At 37.1% G+C, this 21,965-nt stretch overlaps 1 protein-coding gene across 1 annotated transcript; it reads left to right on the top strand.

Annotated features, from left to right (window-relative positions):
- Window positions 1-16,723: 16,723 nt before the first annotated feature.
- Window positions 16,724-20,420, top strand: LOC110868929 (vascular endothelial growth factor receptor 1). The gene is made up of 5 exons (XM_022118210.2): window positions 16,724-18,179; window positions 18,297-18,423; window positions 19,401-19,537; window positions 19,615-19,777; window positions 19,912-20,420. The coding sequence occupies exons 1-5, from the start codon at window positions 16,902-16,904 to the stop codon at window positions 20,226-20,228; spliced, it is 2,022 nt and encodes a 673-aa protein (XP_021973902.1). The 5' UTR covers window positions 16,724-16,901; the 3' UTR covers window positions 20,229-20,420.
- Window positions 20,421-21,965: the final 1,545 nt, after the last annotated feature.

A 21,965-nucleotide genomic window follows, 5' to 3' on the forward strand; every position in this document is an offset into this window, starting at 1 on the left:
TTCCTTTAATAATTGAGCTCATTTTTATCTTTTCAGGAGATTCAATGATATCATCAACATATATTAGAATACTCATAAACCTCATATTGTTCTTTTAATGAAAACAAATGGATTCACTACAATTTATGTATTTCTCTCTTTGCTGAGCTCATTAGTAAGTCGATTATACCACATTTGAATTGACTATTTTAGTCCATACTATCTTTTTTAACTTTATAAATATACATTCTCATACTCCTTTCCACTTTGACCAACAATGTTTGTGCATACACTCTTTAGGAGTGTTGACACGCAAACCTCCTCATTGATTTTATGCAAGGATATCTTAAACACTTGCTTCATTTGTAAAATCCATATTGTACCATGTTTATACATTGTGTACATTGAGATACCATAATAGCCAGGTACACATTTTCTATGTATCTTTATTGGAGTATTGGTGCACAATAATTACATGCATAAGGTGTTTCAATTAACCTCTTAAGCACTCAAATGCTTTAGGATACTCATGGGAGTTCCAGTTATATTCAATTCAATAACATATACAACATGTATACGTATTCAGATTCGAATTTAAATAATAATCATAATATTCTCGAGAACTTATTTTATATGACTTAGTATCAAGTGATACATAACCTTCATACGACGCATGTCAATTCTCTTTTATATATTACCAGACTAATAAGATATTGGAAAGTCAAAACATCTACCACGGGAGGATATGTCTCCTCATAATCAGTCATAAGTCTTTGCAAAAATTCTTGTGCCACCAATTTTGGCTTATATCACTTAATTTGATTTTCACATGATTCGCGTAAAAGACACATTTATATCCAACATATTTTACAACTTCAGTTGTATGGACTGTTGTTCCAGAAATTTTTCCATTTCATTAGATAACTAAACTCTGCCTTATTTGCGTCTTTCTATTTTTTGGCCAATCATTTCTTACTATTCATTCATAGGCAGATCTTAAATCCGATCCTCATCATTTAATCATTTTAAGCGCTACATTATATAAAAAAAATATAACGACGTGGATTTTTATTTCGATTCCATACATATCTTAGACATGATACAACTTATCGAGATCTTTTTATTTTCAGGTACCTGAGGTTCTTCTTGAACCATCATGTCTATTGTCTCTTTTTTAGATCTTATTACTATAACCTCGACTTGACCATCTTAATTACTTGCTCCAATTTTCGAGGAATTTTATTATTGGAATCGACTAGTCTACCACGCTTCAGGCGTGCAATAGGCTCATTACAAAATATGTGGTTGTCCTCTTGGACACAAATATAACTGGAGCATAAGCAGTTGATTATGTGACTTACTTAGTCACTCTATTTAGGTTAGTGAACTTGTCTGGTAATTTGTTCTTTAATATTGGTAAATGAATTATACTTTAAATTTCCAGTTCATAGTTTATAGTCTGAGGATCAAGATGACATGATAATTCATTTCACTTTTCACTTTCCAACTGCTTGTTATCACCCTCTAATGTTGGGAAAATTCATTCACTAAAGTGAAAAACCAATGAGCCATAAACAAATTTCTAACAAATGACTTTAAGTATTCAATCATAGATGATTATTATACCCAACATATTCTTAAACTTTTTAGAAGTCTCATCTTTGTGCGGTTTGGTGGATGAGTTTCAATATATGTCGCACAACCAAAATCTTTGATGAGACATCTTTGGTTCCTGACCAAAAACTAACTGTATGGGGAGAACTATAACTTATTGGCTTGATGTGAATTGATGATACTATATATAAAATTACATATAGCTAAATGAACTTTTGCTCCTCTCATGATCATTGGCTTTGTAACCAATAGTAATCTGGATTAATATGCTTGCTATCACATTAGCTAAGCTACAATCACACAAGCTTCAGGTTGTGGATTTGATAACCATTTAGACGATGCATCGATTTCAAAATACTAAATGGTATCATGTCGGGATACACATATTCCCTTATTATTTCCAAAATATTTAGGGATCTAAACCATACTTTAGTTGGTATATCATTAACTTCCCTTGAGTGCAAATATTGCATGCACTTAACAAGAATAATCTTGTAGTTCTTCATTAAATTTCACATCATTATTGACTCGGTATGGTCTAACCGATCATGCCAATTAATCAAATAATCATTATTCATAAAATTTTGATTTATGATCAATATCATAATATGTGAGATAACAATGTGTTCTTATAATCTCTACCATAATTCCTTACTACAAGTTTTCAATCTCATTGTGACCATCATTACAATTTTGATAGTCGGTTTCATTATTAACTTGGCTATCTTACAACTTTTGATAGCAGGATCTCATTAGTAACATGATCAGCATTATAAGTTTCTCAATTACATCCATCATCTCAATATTTTCAAAGATCTTATAAGCATATTCACTTTAAGGAATGATATAAACCAACCAAGTTCATGGTTCGGACAAACGGATATGAAATCGTTTCAAAGTTGTTATCCTTGTTATATAATATTGCTACTTTAGCATATTTGAGAACGACAAATGAAAATTATTTTATCCGATTTTACCTTGTAATCTTCTCTTTGCATTACACCATAGAGAAATAATTACATGTCCGAATCATATAAGGTCTAACATCTTATGACCTTCTACATACTCAATATGAGATTTAGGGAGTATGACATCTCAGGTGTCATGTCTAAACTTTTGATTCCCTTTCATGAGAGATATTAAATAAATTTAGATGATCGACTGAATACTACAAGTGAGTATATGATAACATATGAAACACACAATATAAAATAAAGTCAAATTATATAATACATGGCATCATAATATAATATGTGACCACATAAAACAATTCACAATATGTGACCACATAAAAAGTTGGTATGAAAACTTTATGAAATATTCATCACACTTAAAAGCAAATATTTAAATCATATGTATTACCTGTAACAAATTAAAATTTTCACTTTTGATAACATCATTTAAGATAGAAAATTCATCAATTCTATTGTATCAATAGTTCAATCATCTCCATTGAAATCGGCCACAATACCAAAAACGTTTGTACAAAATAATATTTGTATGAAATACAAATTCATATGTTGAATCAAAATATTAATAACATCACTTGTTAATCTTGATCTTATACTACACCATAAAAACCTTTTGTATTTCTTAAATTTTGTGTAGTATTTATAATCATACAAACCACACGTTGGAGCACGTATCTAAGATACTTCATAGTATTCTTTGGAACATAAATGCATATTTATGTAATTCAAGTAGAAACATAAAAAGTATTTTAGCACTACATTAAACAACTAAAAATTTCACGGTAACACTTAGTATTTCATGATCCCTTAAATAGCATTTGAATTTCAATTCCATTATTTATCAAGACTTATAAATCTTTAAAATGATGTAAAAACAATAATTACCATTTAAGAAATATAACTTTCTTGAAAATCATTTACTAACATTTCAAACCCATTTGTATACTAGCATATTAAAAGAAAACATAACAATTGACATTTAGTGATAAACTAGAAACGGTCGGGAAGTATTAAAACCTATAACCCTTTTATATTTCAAACAATTAATCCAAATATGAAATTAATACACATTAAGGAAGTTACAAATATGAAATTATAGTTATTATTTATTTATTTAAAAGTCATCTATATCTAATTGTGTAAAAGTCTTTTGGCATGCTATATATTAACAATGACTAATGAAAACAATTAATTACGATCAACATTAATATTTTATTTTCTTTTACAGCCAACAAGCAAGCAAATTCAGTTAAAGGAATAAAAGGGACTTCACCTAGGGTTTAACAGAAAAAGTATATATATTATGTCCTTGATCGAGTATCCAATCAAAGAAACTTTGTATATAACAAAAGAGAGAAAATACTTACACCCGGATTCAATTAATTTTCAATCTTCTTCGTATATGATACTCGATTCATGAACACCAATAAATAAAAAGTTAAAATAACGATTGTTACAGTAAGATCAAATAAAACCGATTCATGAACACCGATAAACATAAAAGTTAAAATAACAATGGTTACGGGAAGATCAAATAAAACAAAATTGTTAAAGATGATTACAATATATGTGGAAAATCTCTTTTCATGATTCTTATTAATAATATTAAGTATATTTGGACATATTAAGAATTTTTAACTTGTATATTCACAAATAATATCAAAATAATGATATATCCAAATCATTAAAAACAATAAATATTAAAATTATAGTGTGCAACTTTGATAACCGTAGTACAAAGTGTGGATCGTCAAATTTATATAATATTTTAACTTCATTTACCAAACATAAATATTCAAACTAATCATGACAGATCTCTAAACAGCCTAATATGAAATATTATGTTAAATTAACAAGAATGAATTATAAAAAAAATCATATGCCACTCGTTTGAATAAATAGAGTTGATCTGTGGGACACCACACCACATGAAGTATAACTCAAATCAAAATATGATTTTATTTTTTTAACCACTAGAGTAGACAAATCAATTGACTTTAATTTCTAGACAATACATTCTACTTTTTGTTATTTACCTTTTTAAATGCCGTCGGATATATATATATATATATAAATGCAAATGCAAAATTTCAAATAGTGGCATGCACATGTTTAATATATCATAATCTAAGAGGATTTTTATAAGGCTACCTTTTTTCTCAAATGAGCATCCTTTTGCAAGGTGTGGATTTCACATCATCCAGAAAAGTGACCACCGTGTTTACAATCCTTACAGGTGATTCAGGTTTGTGTGATGTCGCTAGCGGCTACAAAACAAGGCTTTCGGAAAAACACCGTCGTGCTGATAACGTGTTGTAAATCAACGGTCTATTAGCAACCAATATATAACTCTAATAAATATGAGAGAACAAGACTATAAATATCATGTAGAGAACAAGAATATGGAGAATAAGAGAACATGAATTCTTATTCATTAAGATATAATCATGCAATACAAAGAAACCTATATATATAGGGTTCTTACATAATACGAAGGAAATGAAGAGATGGGAGTTAGGATGTGGATAGTCACTTTAATATAGTTTATTTATAACAATTGACACATTATTCCATATATAAGTTTGCAAGTGTTTTGTGCATCAGTTGTACTTTGTGCTTTGGGAGTTTTTCAAAAAAAAAAAAAAACTTGATTTTTTAGTTTTAAGCCAAGATTTTTACCTTTTTTTCAATTTTAACCTAACATAATTTATTTTTTTAACTTTAACCCAAAACTTTTCATTATTTGCAATTTAACTTCACAACTTTTGTCACTTATACTTTTTATCTTTCGCAAATTTTCGTTTTACGTATAGGTCTAATTTTTTTGAGTTAATACGATGCAACGTGCATCTGTGGTTCAATGTTTTTACCTCTATTTTTCTATGTTTGACAGGTTTGTCGCAACACGCATATGCTAGGTCAAGTCAGTGTTGGTGGTCGATGACGGTTGTGTGACATTAGTACTATTTGACACCGTTTTACGCCCCGCCGCAACGCGGGGTGTGCTTTAGGGGGTTTTCAAAGAAAAATGGTTATGCATATGGTCGTCATAACGTTGGCTTTGGGGGTTTTCTAAAAAAAATGGATTTTTTTTAACTTTTCACCCAAAAGTATTTCATAAATTACTTTTAACGCAAAACTATTTGTTTTTTTTACTTTTAACCCAAAACTTTATATCTTTTGCAAGCTATCCCCATAACTTTTTATTTTCAACTTTGATCCTTTATAGTTTTCATTTTCCGCAAATTTTTCGCTTTATGCTTGTTCTAAATTTTGTGACGTAACACATCGCAACGCAACGTGCGTCTTTGGTTTAACATTTTTACATTTCGTTCTAAATTTTGCGAGTTAACACGACGTAGCATGCGTGTGTGGGTGAACGTTTTTACATCGTCTATTTTTTCCCTGTTTGACAGGTTTAACATAACGTGCTGGTCCTAGATTGGCTTAATTATAACTAAAGTATCCCCGCCGCATTGCGGTGGGTCGCAATCCTAGTTTTCTTAAATTTGTTAATTTGGCCGTTGCAAAATCTTTTATCAAGTGAAACCCACTCAATACGGGACACATGGAACATTTTTGTGCAAAGCTTAGTTACTTTTGCTCTGAAAGCAATAACAAAATGATACGCATCATAATTGTTGAAAAAGTCGTTAACGTTTTTCCTTAAAATGGGTATTTTGATACATGTGGTGTGTTTTGACCGGATGAAATCATTTATAAAAAGGTCAGATTTATAATACTTTAAAAAAATTGATGGCTATTTGGGTAATATGTTTAGTTAAATGGCTATTGCGTGATTATCCATATAAACCATAAAAATAAAGTATTTTGTTATTTTGAACATTAAACTTTTTATTTGTTTTATGATGATTTAAAGTTATTATTTGCATCTCAATGGACCATTTTTAAGTTGCAGATAGTCCCATGTTGTTTTCTTCTTTATAATAATAAAATTATGTGTTAATAAAGATGCATTTATTACTGCAAATCATATAAACCAGATTATAACCATTTCATTCTGCATTGATTTGGGATGTATTTTTTTACAAACGGGTCATAAAAAATTCGCTAAAAGGGTAATTGTGAGATTAAATATATTAATATATTAACTTCACACTCGTCGACACTTGGATAATCGGAAGACTTAGCAATATTGTGAGTATACTCGTATTCCCCTTTTTACTTTTACCACTTTTGGGGTGTAACATGTTTATCTATCAACAAACTCACACATGAACATTTTGCTTAAACACATGAACATTCCTATAACATGCTACGTGATGGCTTGATGCTTTAAACTTGGATTAATCTTATGTGTCGAATTTATCATTAACTTCGTACGAGCCAAACCGTGACATATGTAGCGCTATAGGATTAACGACCCGCCCTTTATCATCGGTAATGTCATGAGCATATTGCGTTTCCTTGGTTTGATATGTTAGACACATACCATATTTAAATGTTTATCTTGAATCACATGCTTGCTATGAGGAATTGTTTAAAACTTATCTTTTGCTATGTATGTATCAAACTTGTATACTCGCCTTTGCTTTTGCATTGAATTGTATTTTTAAACATGTTACAGGTTGATGAGGACGATGCTAACAAATGAAGTAGCGTTGGTGCCTAGATACACATATAGACGCTAGGGTTTAATATGTAGTATCAATTTTGTATGTTGTTATGTTTCTTTTGTTAAACTTGTTGTATTTGAATTTCTTGTAATGTTGACAATTTGTCTTATGAAATGAAATCGGATTATTTAAATACTTGCCACAATTATTAGCGTTATGATGTCTCGAGCAATCTTCACACTTCGTCTCATCCCGATGTTTCCGCCATTGGTTGGGGTGTGACACTTGCCACAAATTGACGATTTGTTTGATTAACTACAAGATGCAGCATGCTTCTCTAAGATCGATCTACGTTCAGGATACCATCAGCTACGGATTCAAGAGGAAGACATTCCTAAAACCGCTTTTCGAACCCCGTTATGGCCATTACGAATTTGTCGTCATGCCCTTTGGTTTAACCAACGCACCCGCGGTTTTTATGGATCTGATGAATCGCGTGTGTAAGCCATACCTTGACCGTTTCGTCATCGTGTTCATCGACGATGTCTTAATCTATTCCAAATCGAAAGCCGAACACGCGCAACATCTACGTTTGGTTCTCGAGTTACTTCAGGGGAACCAACTCTATGCCAAATTCTCCAAGTGCGAATTCTGGTTGGAGGAGGTTCAGTTTCTGGGTCACATAGTGAATAGTCGGGGTATCCATGTCGATCCTGCGAAGATTGAAGTTGTCAAAAGCTGGATTACGCCTAAGAACCCGTCAGAAGTTCGTTCTTTTCTCGGACTAGCGGGCTATTATCGACGATTCATCGAAGGCTTCTCCAAGATCGCTGTGCCGCTTACCGCTCTTACCCATAAGGTTAAGCCTTTTGTGTGGGGAAACGCACAAGAGACTGCCTTTCAAACCCTTAAACATATGCTGTGCAACGCACCGATTCTTACACTGCCCGACGGAAGCGACAACTTCATTGTCTACTGTGATGCTTCTAACCTTGGTCTCGGCTGTGTTCTCATGCAGCGAGACAAGGTTATAGCGTACGCATCTCGTCAGCTCAAGATCCACGAGAAGAACTATACAACCCATGACCTCGAGCTAGGCGCGGTTGTCTTTGCATTGAAGATTTGGCGACACTACCTGTATGGCACTAAGTGTACAATCTACACTGATCACAGGAGTTTACAACACATCTTTAATCAGAGAGAGCTTAATATGCGTCAACGCCGATGGGTTGAACTTCTCAATGATTACGACTGTGAGATTCGTTATCACCCGGGCAAGGCGAATGTGGTTGCTAACGCTCTCAGCAGAAAGAGTTACGTGCTCAGTACTCGAAACATCCAAGCACAACACAACCTCGAAACCCTCATCCGAGAATCTCAACATGCTTGCTTTAACGAGCGTACATTGAAGAGAGAAAGGATCTATCACGATGGAGCTCAGTTAGTAAGCAAAACAGATGGGATATTCTATTGCCTGGACCGAATCTAGATCCCTAAGCGGACCAATTTGCGAAAGATTATCATGAACGAAGCTCACAAATCCCGATACTCCATTCATCCCGGTGCTGACAAGATGTACCAGGACCTTCGTTATAAGAAGTACTGGTGGCCGGGTATGAAAAGGGATATCGCTCTGTACGTTGGAAGCTGTTTAACTTGTGCAAGAGTCAAGGCTGAACATCAAAGACCTTCTGGCTTGCTCGAACAACCGCCGATACCTACATGGAAGTGGGAGAGTATAGCTATGGATTTCATAACGAAGCTTCCGCCCACGCCATCAGGTCACGATAGTATTTGGGTCATAGTTGATCGTCTAACGAAGTCAGCCCACTTTTTGCCTATACGAGAGGACTACAAGGTGGAACGACTAGCCCAAATCTACACCAACGAGATCATTCGTAATCATGGTATGCCTCGTGACATCATTTCAGACCGCGACGCTCGGTTCACTTCGCGATTGTGGGAAACGTTTCAAGCGGCCCTTGGTACGTCGCTTAATCTGAGTACTGCATTCCACCCTCAAACCAACGGACAGACTGAAAGAACGATCCGTACTCTTGAAGACATGCTCCGAGCGTGTGTTATAGATTTCAGTGGCAGTTGGAACAAACACCTGCTATTGGTGGAATTCTCGTACAATAACAGCTATCATGCCAGCATTCAAATGGCACCATTCGAGGCCTTGTATGGTAGAAGATGTCGATCGCCTATTGTGTGGCACGAGATCGGTCACTCGCAACTAACCGGTCCCGAGATTCTACAAGAAACGACTGACAAAATCCACCAGATAAGAGACAACTTGGTAAAAGCTTGGAACAGACAGAAAAGTTACGCCGATAAAAGACGCAAGCCCCTTGAATTCTGGAAAGATTCTGGAAAAGTCGGAAAAGTCGCCTACAGATTCGAATTACAGATTCGAATTACCGGAGGAACTCAGTAACGTCCACCCGACTTTCCACGTCTCTAACCTCTGAAAATGCCTTGCTGATCATGATCTAATCGTACAACTCGACGATCTTCAGGTCAACGAAACGTTACACTTCGTGGAAAAGCCTGTCGAAATCATGGATCGCCAAACCAAGCAGCTCAGGCGCTCTCGCATCCCGATCGTGAAGGTCCGATGGGAAGGCAAACGAGGCGCGGAGTTCACTTGGGAACTCGAAAGCGACATGAAGGCCAAGTACCCGCAGTTGTTTAAATAAATAGATCTGAAGCATCAAATTGGTAAATCACGGCGTTGCGTAGCCTTCGAGCCTAATTTCGGGATGAAATTCCCTAAACAAGGGGAGGCTGTAACACCCCGTGTTTTCGAATGTCAAAGTCAAAGTCAAAGTCCAAGTCAACTTAGACTTTCTTTGACTGTAAATAGCCGATTTTGTGTGTTAGTTGTATTATGTGGACTAAGTGTTGTAATCAGCAAGAATCGAAGTAATCGAATATGTTTTAACGCGAGCCGATCTACGACTGTGAATAGTAGGAAGTAACAATGCGATAAAGTTAACCTAATCAGTAAGCAAACTGATCTAACAATCATCGAACTCGAGACTCGAATTATGCGAATTGTGGTATTGTTATACATGTGTGTGTGTCTTATGTGTTACTTGTGCTTGTTTACTTTATGTTTGGTGTGGTATTCAAGCATATCAATCGAAAATCGAATCGAAACTCGAAAGGCAATCAAACTCAAATCGAAACCGACATCGAAACGTGACTTAACGAAGATTGTATGTTAGATATAGTGGTTGGGATTAAAAGTAATTTGGCTAGGAACTCTATCGTATCCGTATCATCGTCCATCGAAATCGAAACATCGAAAATCGTCGCAAAATACTCGAAGTGGGTGGCGGATCGAACAGGAAGCATCCTGATCGAACAGGCCAGCTGATCGGCTAGCACCTTGCCAGCCGATCGAGCAGCCCACTCGATCGGAGCTCTCAGCCGATCGGCTGCCACTTTCCTCTTTTGGAAGCCTATAAATAGGGCTGTCACTATCATACTTTCCATTTTTGGAAAGCTCTGACCGAACCAGCTATCTTCTTCACCTTTTCTCAGATTTCTCTCAATCCCGGTAAGTTCTTACTCTAATTCTTGTACGTTCTTAATCATTACTTGATTCTACACCTTTCTATCTTTCAAAACTTGGATACTAACCGTGAAATCACCAAGATCTATGTGTTCTTGGGTGATGTCATCATGGTGTTCTTGAAGAACATCATGTTTTGGCCTCATTCCACTATGATTAGCTTAGATCTAACCGATTTCCACATAAACAAGTTAAGATCCATCATAGATCTAAACATTTTCATGAGGTGAAAGATTGAAAGAGGGATTTCCAACTTTCTTTCAACTCTTTTATGCTCAATGCTTTCAAACCGATAGAAACAGAGCTTGAACCGGCTAACTAATCATTCAAATAGTTAAAAGGTTCAAGATTCGGGTTCTATGAACAAGGTTCACCGATTTCGGGTTAAACTCTAAACCGACATTCCGAACCGTTCACCGGCCGGACTTGGGTGATTCCTGTTCGAGCCAAGGAAACAAGTAGGAACGGAGGTTATCATAGTTCAACACGTTGTCAAGTTACCTTGAAAGAATGACAAATAAACAGACAGCCAAGTGTTAGACGAAAGGCCGACCAGGTCAGAAATGATGGCCGAACGGCTAGGCTGTTCGAACAGCCCAGCCGATCAGACATGCCAGCCGATCGACCGGGCCAGCCGATCGGCTAGCACAGGGTCCCACACTTTCAAAATTTCATGAGGTATAGTATTGACGAAGTAGTGTTCGATCGAACGTGTCACTCGATTGGTAAACATTGCTCTTCGGATCATGAGATACTATGCTTCAACACTTAATCATTTTCACAACTAATCCTGAGACTCCTAGCCGATCGAGTGAGCTAGCCGATCGAGTGAGCTAGCCGATCGAGCGAACCGCTCGATCGACCGACTTGAAAGGTAGGAACACTTCAGTGTTCTCAAATACTGCAACAAAAACTTCAAAAGTTCAAATCCTCTAACACAAACACACCAGAGGAAGAAACAATCCACTCGAATGGTCCAACCGATCGAGCCAACCGGCCGATCGAACAGGACTGTCCAATCGGATATACTAGCCGATCGAACAGGCCGTCCGATCGAACCTGCCGTTCGATCGACCAGCCCATTCGATCCACCCATACTTGTTTACTTTTCCACGTTACTTATCGTTATGCTATCAAACTATTCAGGCTAATCTTACTCTCAGCGCTCCCTTCAATCCACAATCAATCACTGTGAGTATACTCGATCCCTTTTTGCTTTTAGCACTTTTTGGGTGTTACATACGCTACCTATCAAATCATAATCAAACACCAAATATTTGAACGCTGACCATTTGCATGTGCTACTTGACTAAATGAATGCTGTTTATTATGTTTACACGTGGAATGCTATCTACCTGCCTTAGCAACATAGTACTATAGTTTGGACTCAGCACCCGTTCACACGGGGGTTGTTAAGGACAAATACTTGCATGGATTACGGTGGTAATCATGTATTGTGAACCGTCTCGGACGGTCAACCCGCAGTCGTTGGTATCGATGGTCCCATGTCGATAATTAACATGCATCGTTTTCCTCTATGTACGTGTCTGGTTATGCGTAAACTATTCGAACTCTATATGCTATTACTAAACTTGTGTGCTCACCTTTATATTTTATGTATTGACTTTATTTTAACGTATGTGACAGGTGTTTAAGGTGATAACTTGCTAGGAAAGCGAGGCAATAATAAGGCTTTAGAGCCCATCTAGCAGTTGTAGGTCATAGCCTACCTAGGGGTCTCTAGAAGCGAATAAACTATAGCCATGGAGCCGTTGGAGTTGTTCGATCAAGCATCTATGGCATTAATTATCTGTAGATCTTGTCCGGATGAGTCTTAATGACTCTGGGCAGTACTCTTGAACATTTGGTTTGTAATAAAGTGAATCTGAGTTGTCGAAACAGTACTCTTTGTTTAGTTGTATTCTATGATAACTTGTTTATTTATTTGGGATACGGTATGGGACGTATCACTTAACTGAATTTGTAATGATAGTTGTTGTGGAAACTTCTGGACAATCTGATTCGCTCAGTGCCGCGCCCCGATGATTTCGCCATCGGTTGGGGTGTGACAACAAATCTCAAAAAAAGGCTTGAAAGAATTTGTAAGCATAGCAGTCCTCTGCTTACATAGTCATCCAAAACAACGCCCTACAATGGCGGAGGTTGTGGTCAAGCTCAAATCAAGTGCTGGTTCCGGTGCTGATGATGGAAGATTCTTTAACAAGGTGAGATATTTGTTAACACGAAAAGCTGACTTGATGCCGGCTCATGCAGATCAGTGCTCAGTATATTCAGAAAACTAGCAATATAAGTTTAAGAGGTTTCACATATGCTGAATTGGTAAGTGCAACAGAAAAGTGCAATGACAAGGAGTTCTCCACAAATATTGAAACTAGTTACAAAGGTTGGATCAATGAATTGACATATGCCTCGACAAAACCTGGTGTTGGTTTGGCTATGTACGTCCGGACTAGGCATATTGGAACAAATAAGGCAACTTGAAATGGGCACCTTTTTCCGATTTAAGAAATGAATTTCAAAACACTTTTTTGTTTTTGCCTTTTCGGTTAGTGCAAGCTTATGAATTTACTGATTTTTTATGTGCAGCCGGATCTCAACTCTGAACAATGCAATCATCCCAACCTAGCCAAACTTTTAGGATACTACTTGAATGAGCACAAACTATCTTGTGTTTATGAGCAAAGTCCGAGTTTAGCTAAAATTCTTTTGGAGGTTTGGATATATTCTAGTTGTAACTTTAGAGAGTTCTGCCCACTGTAATATCACAATTTGGATTCATGTTGATGAACCTCTCATTAAAACCAAACCTTCTTAATATGTTCCAACACATGTGACTCTGCTTTTTAGTCATTCTGTTGTAGTCTTGTGTAAATCGAGTATCTTAGAGTCGTTGAGGCATAAATTATATGCTCTATGTATGCAGAGCCAGGCATAACTCTACTTTCTTGGGATGCACGGCTGAAAATAGCACTAGGAACAGCTTAGGGCATGTCTTTCTTGCATAAGACGGGACATCAAGCGTATAGAGAATCTAAGACCACTTATATAACAGTGGATGCGGTAAATAAGACAGTCTTTGGCAGGTTTTATGTTGAAGGGTGAGATCTATTCTTTTGGAGTGGTACTGCTGGAAATACTTACAGGGATGAAGGTGTTTGACCCAAACAGACCAAAAGGAAAACAAAATTTGGTAGAATGGGCGATTCCATTGCTAGCACATGAGGTAAATTTGGGAGTGATTTTGAACCCACAGTTTCAGGATAATAATAATCATCCTAAGGAAGCATTCATGTTGGCTGAACTAGTTTTAAATTGTTTGCAACCAGTACGAGATGAACGCCCTTTGATGGAAAAAATATTGCAGGTCTTGCGTCAATGTTATCATGAAACAATATGACTGCTAAAAGGAAAACAAACAATGAATCCTAAGATGGAGCCATGGAGGTATGTCCGTAGGAAAGCATTTAGGTGACGCCGGTATGTTCAACTTTGAAACTGATTTGTTGGTTATATTCAGGGATGGAACTTTTAAGGGGCAAGGGAACTTTTAAGGGGCAAGGGGGTGTACCCGCCCCACCAATGTTTCGGTTAGTAGTGTAATTTTTCTGATTTTCGTCCGAAATTTTTAAAATTATATAGGTCTCCTCCCGCCAATTATGACTAAAAATTCCCTGCCCCTACCAAGTTTATTGCCCAAAAAGTTTATGCATATTTTCGTATTGAGTTAAAAAAAAGGCCCAAACTATCTACACACTTGGTGTGTAGATAGTCACCCCAAAAAGGTGGTATATGCACACCCCGCAGTGTCGAACTGTGGCCAAAACGTGACGTTTTGGTCCGGTTAACTAGATAAAGACTGACGGGTGTCTGACGGGTCTGTTGACCGGACCAAAACGTCAAGCTTTGGCCGCGTTTTGGTCCTGCAACCAGACAGGGTGTCAGTCTTTTGTCTGGTTGAGAGGACCAAAACGCGGCCAAAGCTCGACGTTTTGGTCCGGTCAACAGACCCGTCAGAAACCCGTCAGTCTTTTTCTGGTTAACCGGACCAAAACGCCGCGTTTTGTCCACAGTTCGACACTGCAGGGTGTGCATATAAGGACAAAAAACACCTTTTAAAGTGTGTAGATAGGCAAATGGGTGTGCCAATAGGTACACCAAAAAAAAAAAAACGTGAAGAATGGGGCTATTAGTAATTTTTTATAATTCTTTTTAAACTTGAAGCGAGTTTAAATAAAATTTGAAACTAGCTTTTATATAAATGAAACTTGAGGGTTCAAATTTAGTTTTTTTTTTTATGTAAGAACAGGTCCTTTAATTGAATGAAGATTATTTAGTTTTAATTGGAGTTATTATTTTTTGACCTGACCCGAATTGAATAGCCGACCCAAACATATAATCTGAAACATAGCGATAGGAAAAAGAAATTTTTGGGTCCCATGACTTTCCGCCCTTGCAGAACTTTTGGTCAAGCTCCGCCACCGGTTATATTCTCAAAATTTAGGATCATAGGTTAACGCCTTACCAATCAACATAATTATGCCCTCATGCTGATAGGACTTGGCTTGTTTTGTTTGATAGTTTTTGCAGTGAAAAGTTAGATCCGTATATTATTTTGTAGTGGTCCAGTTAGAAATGCTAACAAAAATGAAAGTATTTGACTAGAATAGACCTGAAGGAGAACGAAATTTGGTCCTAGCACATGAGGTAAAACTGGAAATGATTCTCCCGCAGCCTCAAAATGATAATGATCCTACGAAGGGAGCATTCATGTTGGCTCAACTCGTTTTCAAACTATATGCAACCAACACAAGATGAATGCCAACAATGGAATATCTCTTGCAAGTCTTGCATGAGTGTTATTTAGAACAGATTTGACCCCCAAAAGACAAACAAGTAATAGTAAATATTTTATGAAGTATGTATTTGGTTGTAGCATTTTTAGTTGATAACTTTCATCTAAAAAGTTATTATTTCTATCCATATGCATAATCATCTGGTATGGCTCCAAATCATGGCTCTGGAAATAGATGTAGAGGTAGAACTGGTGGCCGACGTTCATGACAAGGTGACGATCGTCGAATTCATCAGTCGACGACGGTTCGATTGTCGGCAAATCAAGGGCCGTCCCCAGAATCCTAAAAAATCTTTGGGCCCCTGGTGTTGACAACCGTGCCCTAAAATATATATTTTTACAAAATATATTTACAGAAACTTAAAATATATAACAAAAATTTAAATATATATATTAAAAGCAATTTTATTCTTAATTTCGGGGCCCGGAAATTCGGGGCCTCGGGTGATTGCACCGCTTACCCAGCCCCTCTTATAAGACGGTTCAAAACACTTTTTTTACATACAAAAACAACCATGCCGATTAAATTCCAAAAATAGCTGGGGTCTGGGAAGGGTGGGATGTAGACAAACCTTACCTTCATCCCTAGGATAGAGAGGTTATTCTAGAGGACTCCAAACAATGGAAACAAACAAAACTAAATGAATAGACATCAAAAGCTACCGATAAGAAAAAAAGGGTGATGAAAGAGTAAGATGGTAAAAACAAGAATTGAACAAGTATAACATAATACATAACTTATAGACATGCACAATTACAATCATATGCAAAGTCCACCTAAAGTGTATGGACATCTAAGTCCCTAATCCAAAGCTAAGGCACATCTGTACCATCCCTTAAAACTTAAAAGTAATTAATCTTAAACGTACGCCTCCATGCTCTCATATCTTGGACCATGTTCTTAGAGAGGCGCACGTCTAGCTTGATACTCAAACCGAAGAATATGAACTAAAAAATTAAGATGATTATAAACTAAATTTTAGAGTTGATAGAGTTATAAAAGACAAAAAAAAAATTAAAATAAAGATAAAAGAATATATATTTTCAGAATAAAAAATTAAGAAAATATTTATATTATTAGAAGTAGAAATAATGGGTGGCCAATGGCTTATTATTAAAAGTCAAGGGCAGCAAGACATCTGCACCTCCAGAAAAGAAATTAGGTGAAGACCAAAAAGTCAACGCTTGCTAGCAGAGAAGACTTGAAGTTGAATAAAAACATCCGTAGGCCAGCAGATCTGAAGTATCATTACAGAGTAATCAAAGAGAATTTTGCAGATTCCAAGTCCCGTACGGATCGAAAAATGATGCTATCTGAACCTATCAAGGAGTCCATGCTGCCAGACCAAACATGTCAACGTCTTACACTTGCACAGGTTCAATTGGCAACCAACAACTTCGATCAGGCATTAGTCATCGGCGGTGGGGGGTTCGGCAAGGTCTATAAATCTCTAAGCAACTTCGGGTCATCAATAAACGAAGTTGCTATTAAGCGGTTGAATTCTTCATCTAGCCAAGGAGTGAATGAATTTGAGGCCGAAGTTAAGATCCTTTCTAAACTGCGGCATGGTAATTTGGTTCCGCTGATTGGTTATTGTAGTGAAGGAAAAGAGATGGTCTTAGCTTATGAGTTTATGCCCAATGGGACCCTTGAAAAACATCTCAAGAGACGTGATACAGAGTTATCGTGGTTACAACGACTAAAAATATGTATAGGCGCTGCTCGTGGATTAGACTACCTTCACACGGGTACGTCAACTCAACACGGAGTGATACACCGAGATGTGAAGACTTCCAATATTTTGTTGGATCCTAACTTTGATGCTAAAATTAGTGACTTTGGATTGGCGAAAGTGGGCGCAATAAATCAGACACAAACTCATGTGAGCACTTTAGTTAAAGGGACATTTGGATATATGGATCCATGCTACTTCTGTAGCGGAAAATTGACAAGAAAATCTGATGTTTATGCCTTTGGGGTTGTCCTTTTTGAGGTGTTATCTGGGAAGCAAGCCGTAGATCCAACACTTGATGAAGATCAATGGAGTTTGGCAGTATGGGCTCAAGACCACTTCAAAGCTGGAAAACTCAATGATATTATTAACCATAAACTGATTGGACAAGTCTCAAAAAGAGGCTTGAAGGAATTTGCAAGCATAGCGGTCCAATGCTTACATATTCAACCAAAACGACGGCCTACAATGGCGGAGGTTGTAGTCAAACTTGAGTCTATTCTGACAGAAGAAAGACAAATCATTGATTCTGGTGTAGAAGATGATGGGAAATTCTTTGACAAGGTAAGATACTTTTTCACAGGCAAAGCTGACTTGATTCCGGCTCATGCAGATGGAAGCAAATCTAACATCAGTGCTCAGCATATTCGAAAAACCAATAATCAAAGTTTAAGAGCTTTGACATATGCTGAACTGGTAAGAGCAACAAATAATTTCAAAGACGAGTTCTCAACATGTTCACATGAACCCATTTACAAAGGTTGGGTCGATGAATTGACATATGCCCCGACAGATGCTGGTGTTGGTTTGGCTATGTATGTTGTGATAAAGGATATTGGAACATCTAAGGTAACTTGAAATACAGACGTTTTTTCAATCAAAGTACTGAATTATAATGAATGAATGTCGAAGGAATTTTTTTTTGGTTTTAGCAAGCATATAAATCTACTGAATTTTGATTTGCAGCTGGATCTCAAATCTGAAGAATTTAATCATCCCAACCTTGTCAAACTCTTAGGATATTACTTAAATGGGCATGAACTTTCTTGTGTTTATGAGCTAAATCCAAGCTTAGATAAACTTCTATTTGAAGGTAATAAAATCTTCCAATTGTAAATTCGTAGAATTCTAAGCATTGCTATATGTTGGGTGTCGAATCCAACAAATAAAATAATAAAGAAAACTACTAGTATGAGTGGAAGTAGAGTTCGTGTCCTCAGGGATAGATACTGATTAACTAGATTATACCAAAACGTTTAAAACACAGATACAATTATTTTAAAAGGGGGGGGGGTTGATTTATCTTAAAATTAATGACAACGAAAATTATATAAAAAACGTCAATTAAAGTGGTTGTGAAAATCAAATGTTAAAAGCTAATTTCAATTTTCAACACCAGGGCAATTTCTTGATTCGGTTCGGCTTACGATCATTAACGGTCATGGTGCAATGATCATTTTTAAATAATAGTTTGTATCAATACTAGATGTCACGCAGTTTGGACATCCACTCTATCTAATGTCTAACCAAGCGCAGTTCGTCGGTTAGAGCCAACCCGCTACTCTAAACTCACGTCGTTCGGATCTTAGTGTGCGGGTTGCGGATAGAAGTATCAATTACAATCAAACACTCACGCTGTTCAGAATGTTTAATTATATTATATAATTCTATAATAGTTCGAGTTCATAGACAAACTCAAAATTTTATTTTGTTTCTCCATAATCAATCGTTGTTGTTATCGGCACTTGCAATTACTCCACGCCTACAAAATCAACCAGAAACAAACCAAAGTAGATTCCATCCTACAAAAGTGTGTATTTCTCAAAATGATGCAATATCTATAGTCTAAATGCATAAAATGCAATGGAAATATATGCTAAAATATGCCTAAAAATGCATCTAACACAATATCACATTTGGGATACATATTGATAAACCTCACATTGAATTAAACATTGTTAATTTGTTCCAACATATGTGATGCCGCTTTCGAGTCCTTCTGTCGTAGTCCTAAACAATTAGTCTATATTTAAGTCGTTGAGGCATTAAGTATATGCTCTATATATGCAGAGCCATGTACAACTTCACTTTCTTGGGCTGCAAGGCTGAAAATAGCAGTAGGAGCAGCTAATGGCCTTTCTTTCTTGCATAAGAATGGACATCCCGCGTATAGCCAATTTAAGACCACTTGTATAACAGTGGATGCGGTAAATAAGACGCTCTTTGACATGCTTGCATTTTGCTTTTGTAACATCAATTTTACATCCTTTTATATACCTCTTAGGACTATAATGCTCGACTTTGGGATTTTGATGTGGAAAACCTATTTTTGGCTCTTGATTCATACTCGTTCGAAATGGATGCACATTATTCCGCACCTGAGTGGTTTCGTTACCAAGCAGACGTAATATTGGAGGATATTAACATTGAACCTCATGGCAAACCGGGTATGTTTTGCTTTGCAACAGGTTTTTTACTCAAAATTTATGATCATAGGTTACACAACTCCTTATGTCCAAGCTAAAGGGGGAAGTAGTTGTGTACGCGTCAATGGCTGACCAATCAATGGTCACTTTGGCAGGTTTTGGAGTGGAGTGTGAGATCTATTCTTTTGGAGTGGTACTGCTGGAAATCCTAACAGGAATGAAGGTGTTTGACAGGAACAGACCACAAGGAAAGCAAAATTTGGTAAGATGGGCTACTCCATTACTAGCACATGAGGCAAATTTGGGAATGATTATGGACCCACAGCTTCTGGATAGTTGTAATGATCCTCCAAAGGGAGCATTCATGTTGGCTCAACTTGTTACAAATTGTCTGCAACCAGTAAAAGATAAACGCCCATTGATGGAAAACATATTGCAAGTCTTGCGCCAGTGTTATCAAGAAACAATATGACTCCTACAAGGCAAACAAAATACATCATTTCATCAAGTGTGTATTTGGTTGTAACTTTTTTATAAGATAACTTTCTTGTGTATTGAAAAGTAAAACAATGGAGGTTTATGTACTTTCTTGAAGTGTAATGAGTTCCAAGGAAATTTTCTACCTTAAAAATGATGGTTGAGACCTTGTTGAGCTTTTCCTACAGATACTTCGGGTGCATGTGATATCATTTTATTTTTTTTACGGGTATGCTTTTTCGCTGGTTACGGATACAGTTAGGTTTTCGGATTTATTGGTATCAAAATTCATCCGCACATTGGAATAGAGTATTTTATTGGTATTGAAATTCGTTTATGTAGTTTTTGATCGATGTAAAATGCGTAATACATATTTGTTGGGTATATCACCACCTTTTCTTTTTTAATTTTTTTAAATCGATGCCAAAGGAGTTCCCACCGCATAGCGTGGGTTATCTTACTAGTTTCTTATAATATGCTATATAAAAAACTCAACACATATTGATGGGCGTCTAGGCTATAATTAGCATCTCAAACTCGATTCATCAAAAAGTGAAAACTCGTAGAAAACAACTTTACATATATTAGACATTTTTGTGTACTTCACGTTACTCAGCAACCCGACAATAACAAGCCCATCAATAGCCCAGCAACCTAAAATACAAATACTTTTTTAGTTAGAACACAATATGGTAGCTAGATAAAACTGAGTGGATGTATTCTAACAAATATTCATCTTCTCCAATAACTAAAACCTATAAGGCCGCTGGGTATGGTGACGGATGAAGATGGGGAGGGGATGAAGACGGGTGGGGCGGGATGGGGTGAAGGATCCGGCGCCGAGAAGAAAGAAAGGGGGCCCACCTGTTTGGTCCGTCGCAAACGGCGAAGAAAGGACGAAGAGGACGGGACTGGAGGGGGGGCGGCGTGGAGGGACGCCGGGGACGTGGCGTCGCCGGGGCTGAGGACGGCCCATACCGTCCAGCCTAAGAGACAAGATCAGTGGCTGAACTCTAGCCAAAGATTATACTCAATATATGCAATTAAAAACATATTCAAACCTCTAGTCATGTTACCATAGATAGAATAGAAAGTCACTCCTTAAATCAATCTCATTCCTTGTTGTAATCTCTCTATATATATCCTTGTAACATTATGTGTCATCATCAGTGAATAAATAGTTATATGGTAATCCAAGCAACATATCTCCTCTGAGATTCCCTCTTTCTTTTTTGATCCACAGGCCTACCACCCTGCTGCCATGGCTCCTTCCACCACCAAAATCGTTGAACTCTCCACAAACACCAACTTCCCCATCAAATTAACCGCAAATAACTTTCCCTTCTGGCGCAAACAGGTCCTATCTACCCTCACGGGTCTTGAACTCGAGCAATTTGTTGATGGCACAACCGAGCCACCACCGAAAACCATTGAAGGCAAACCCAATCCCAAGTACCGCCCCTGGTACCGCCAGGATCAAGTTCTTCTTGGCGCGCTAATTGGAAGCTGTTCCGACACTATTCAACCCCTTGTTTCCTCAGCCGAAACATCCCGACAGCTTTTCCACCGATTAACTCAGAGTTACGCCAGTGTCTCACGCTCTCGGATTATCTCGCTACCAACCAAACTTGCTACCAACAACAAAGGAAACAAACCCGTGGCTGAATATCTCCACGAGATGAAAGCCATAGCCGATGAATTGGCTCTTGCACAGAAGCCGATTGATGATGAT

The sequence above is a fragment of the Helianthus annuus genome, chromosome 11 (genome assembly GCF_002127325.2).
Source record: "Helianthus annuus cultivar XRQ/B chromosome 11, HanXRQr2.0-SUNRISE, whole genome shotgun sequence".
NCBI classification, from domain to species: domain Eukaryota; kingdom Viridiplantae; phylum Streptophyta; class Magnoliopsida; order Asterales; family Asteraceae; genus Helianthus; species Helianthus annuus.

What these genes read in the sequence shown, in the direction of transcription:
- LOC110868929 (XM_022118210.2), top strand. Translation starts at nt 16,902, where the DNA reads ATGATGCTATCTGAACCTATCAAGGAGTCCATGCTGCCAGACCAAACA. An exon ending in AGGATATTGGAACATCTAAG is followed by an intron (nt 18,180 to 18,296) that starts GTAACTTGAAAT and finishes TTTGATTTGCAG; the next exon opens with CTGGATCTCAAATCTGAAGA. An exon ending in TGAACCTCATGGCAAACCGG is followed by an intron (nt 19,778 to 19,911) that starts GTATGTTTTGCT and finishes TCACTTTGGCAG; the next exon opens with GTTTTGGAGTGGAGTGTGAG.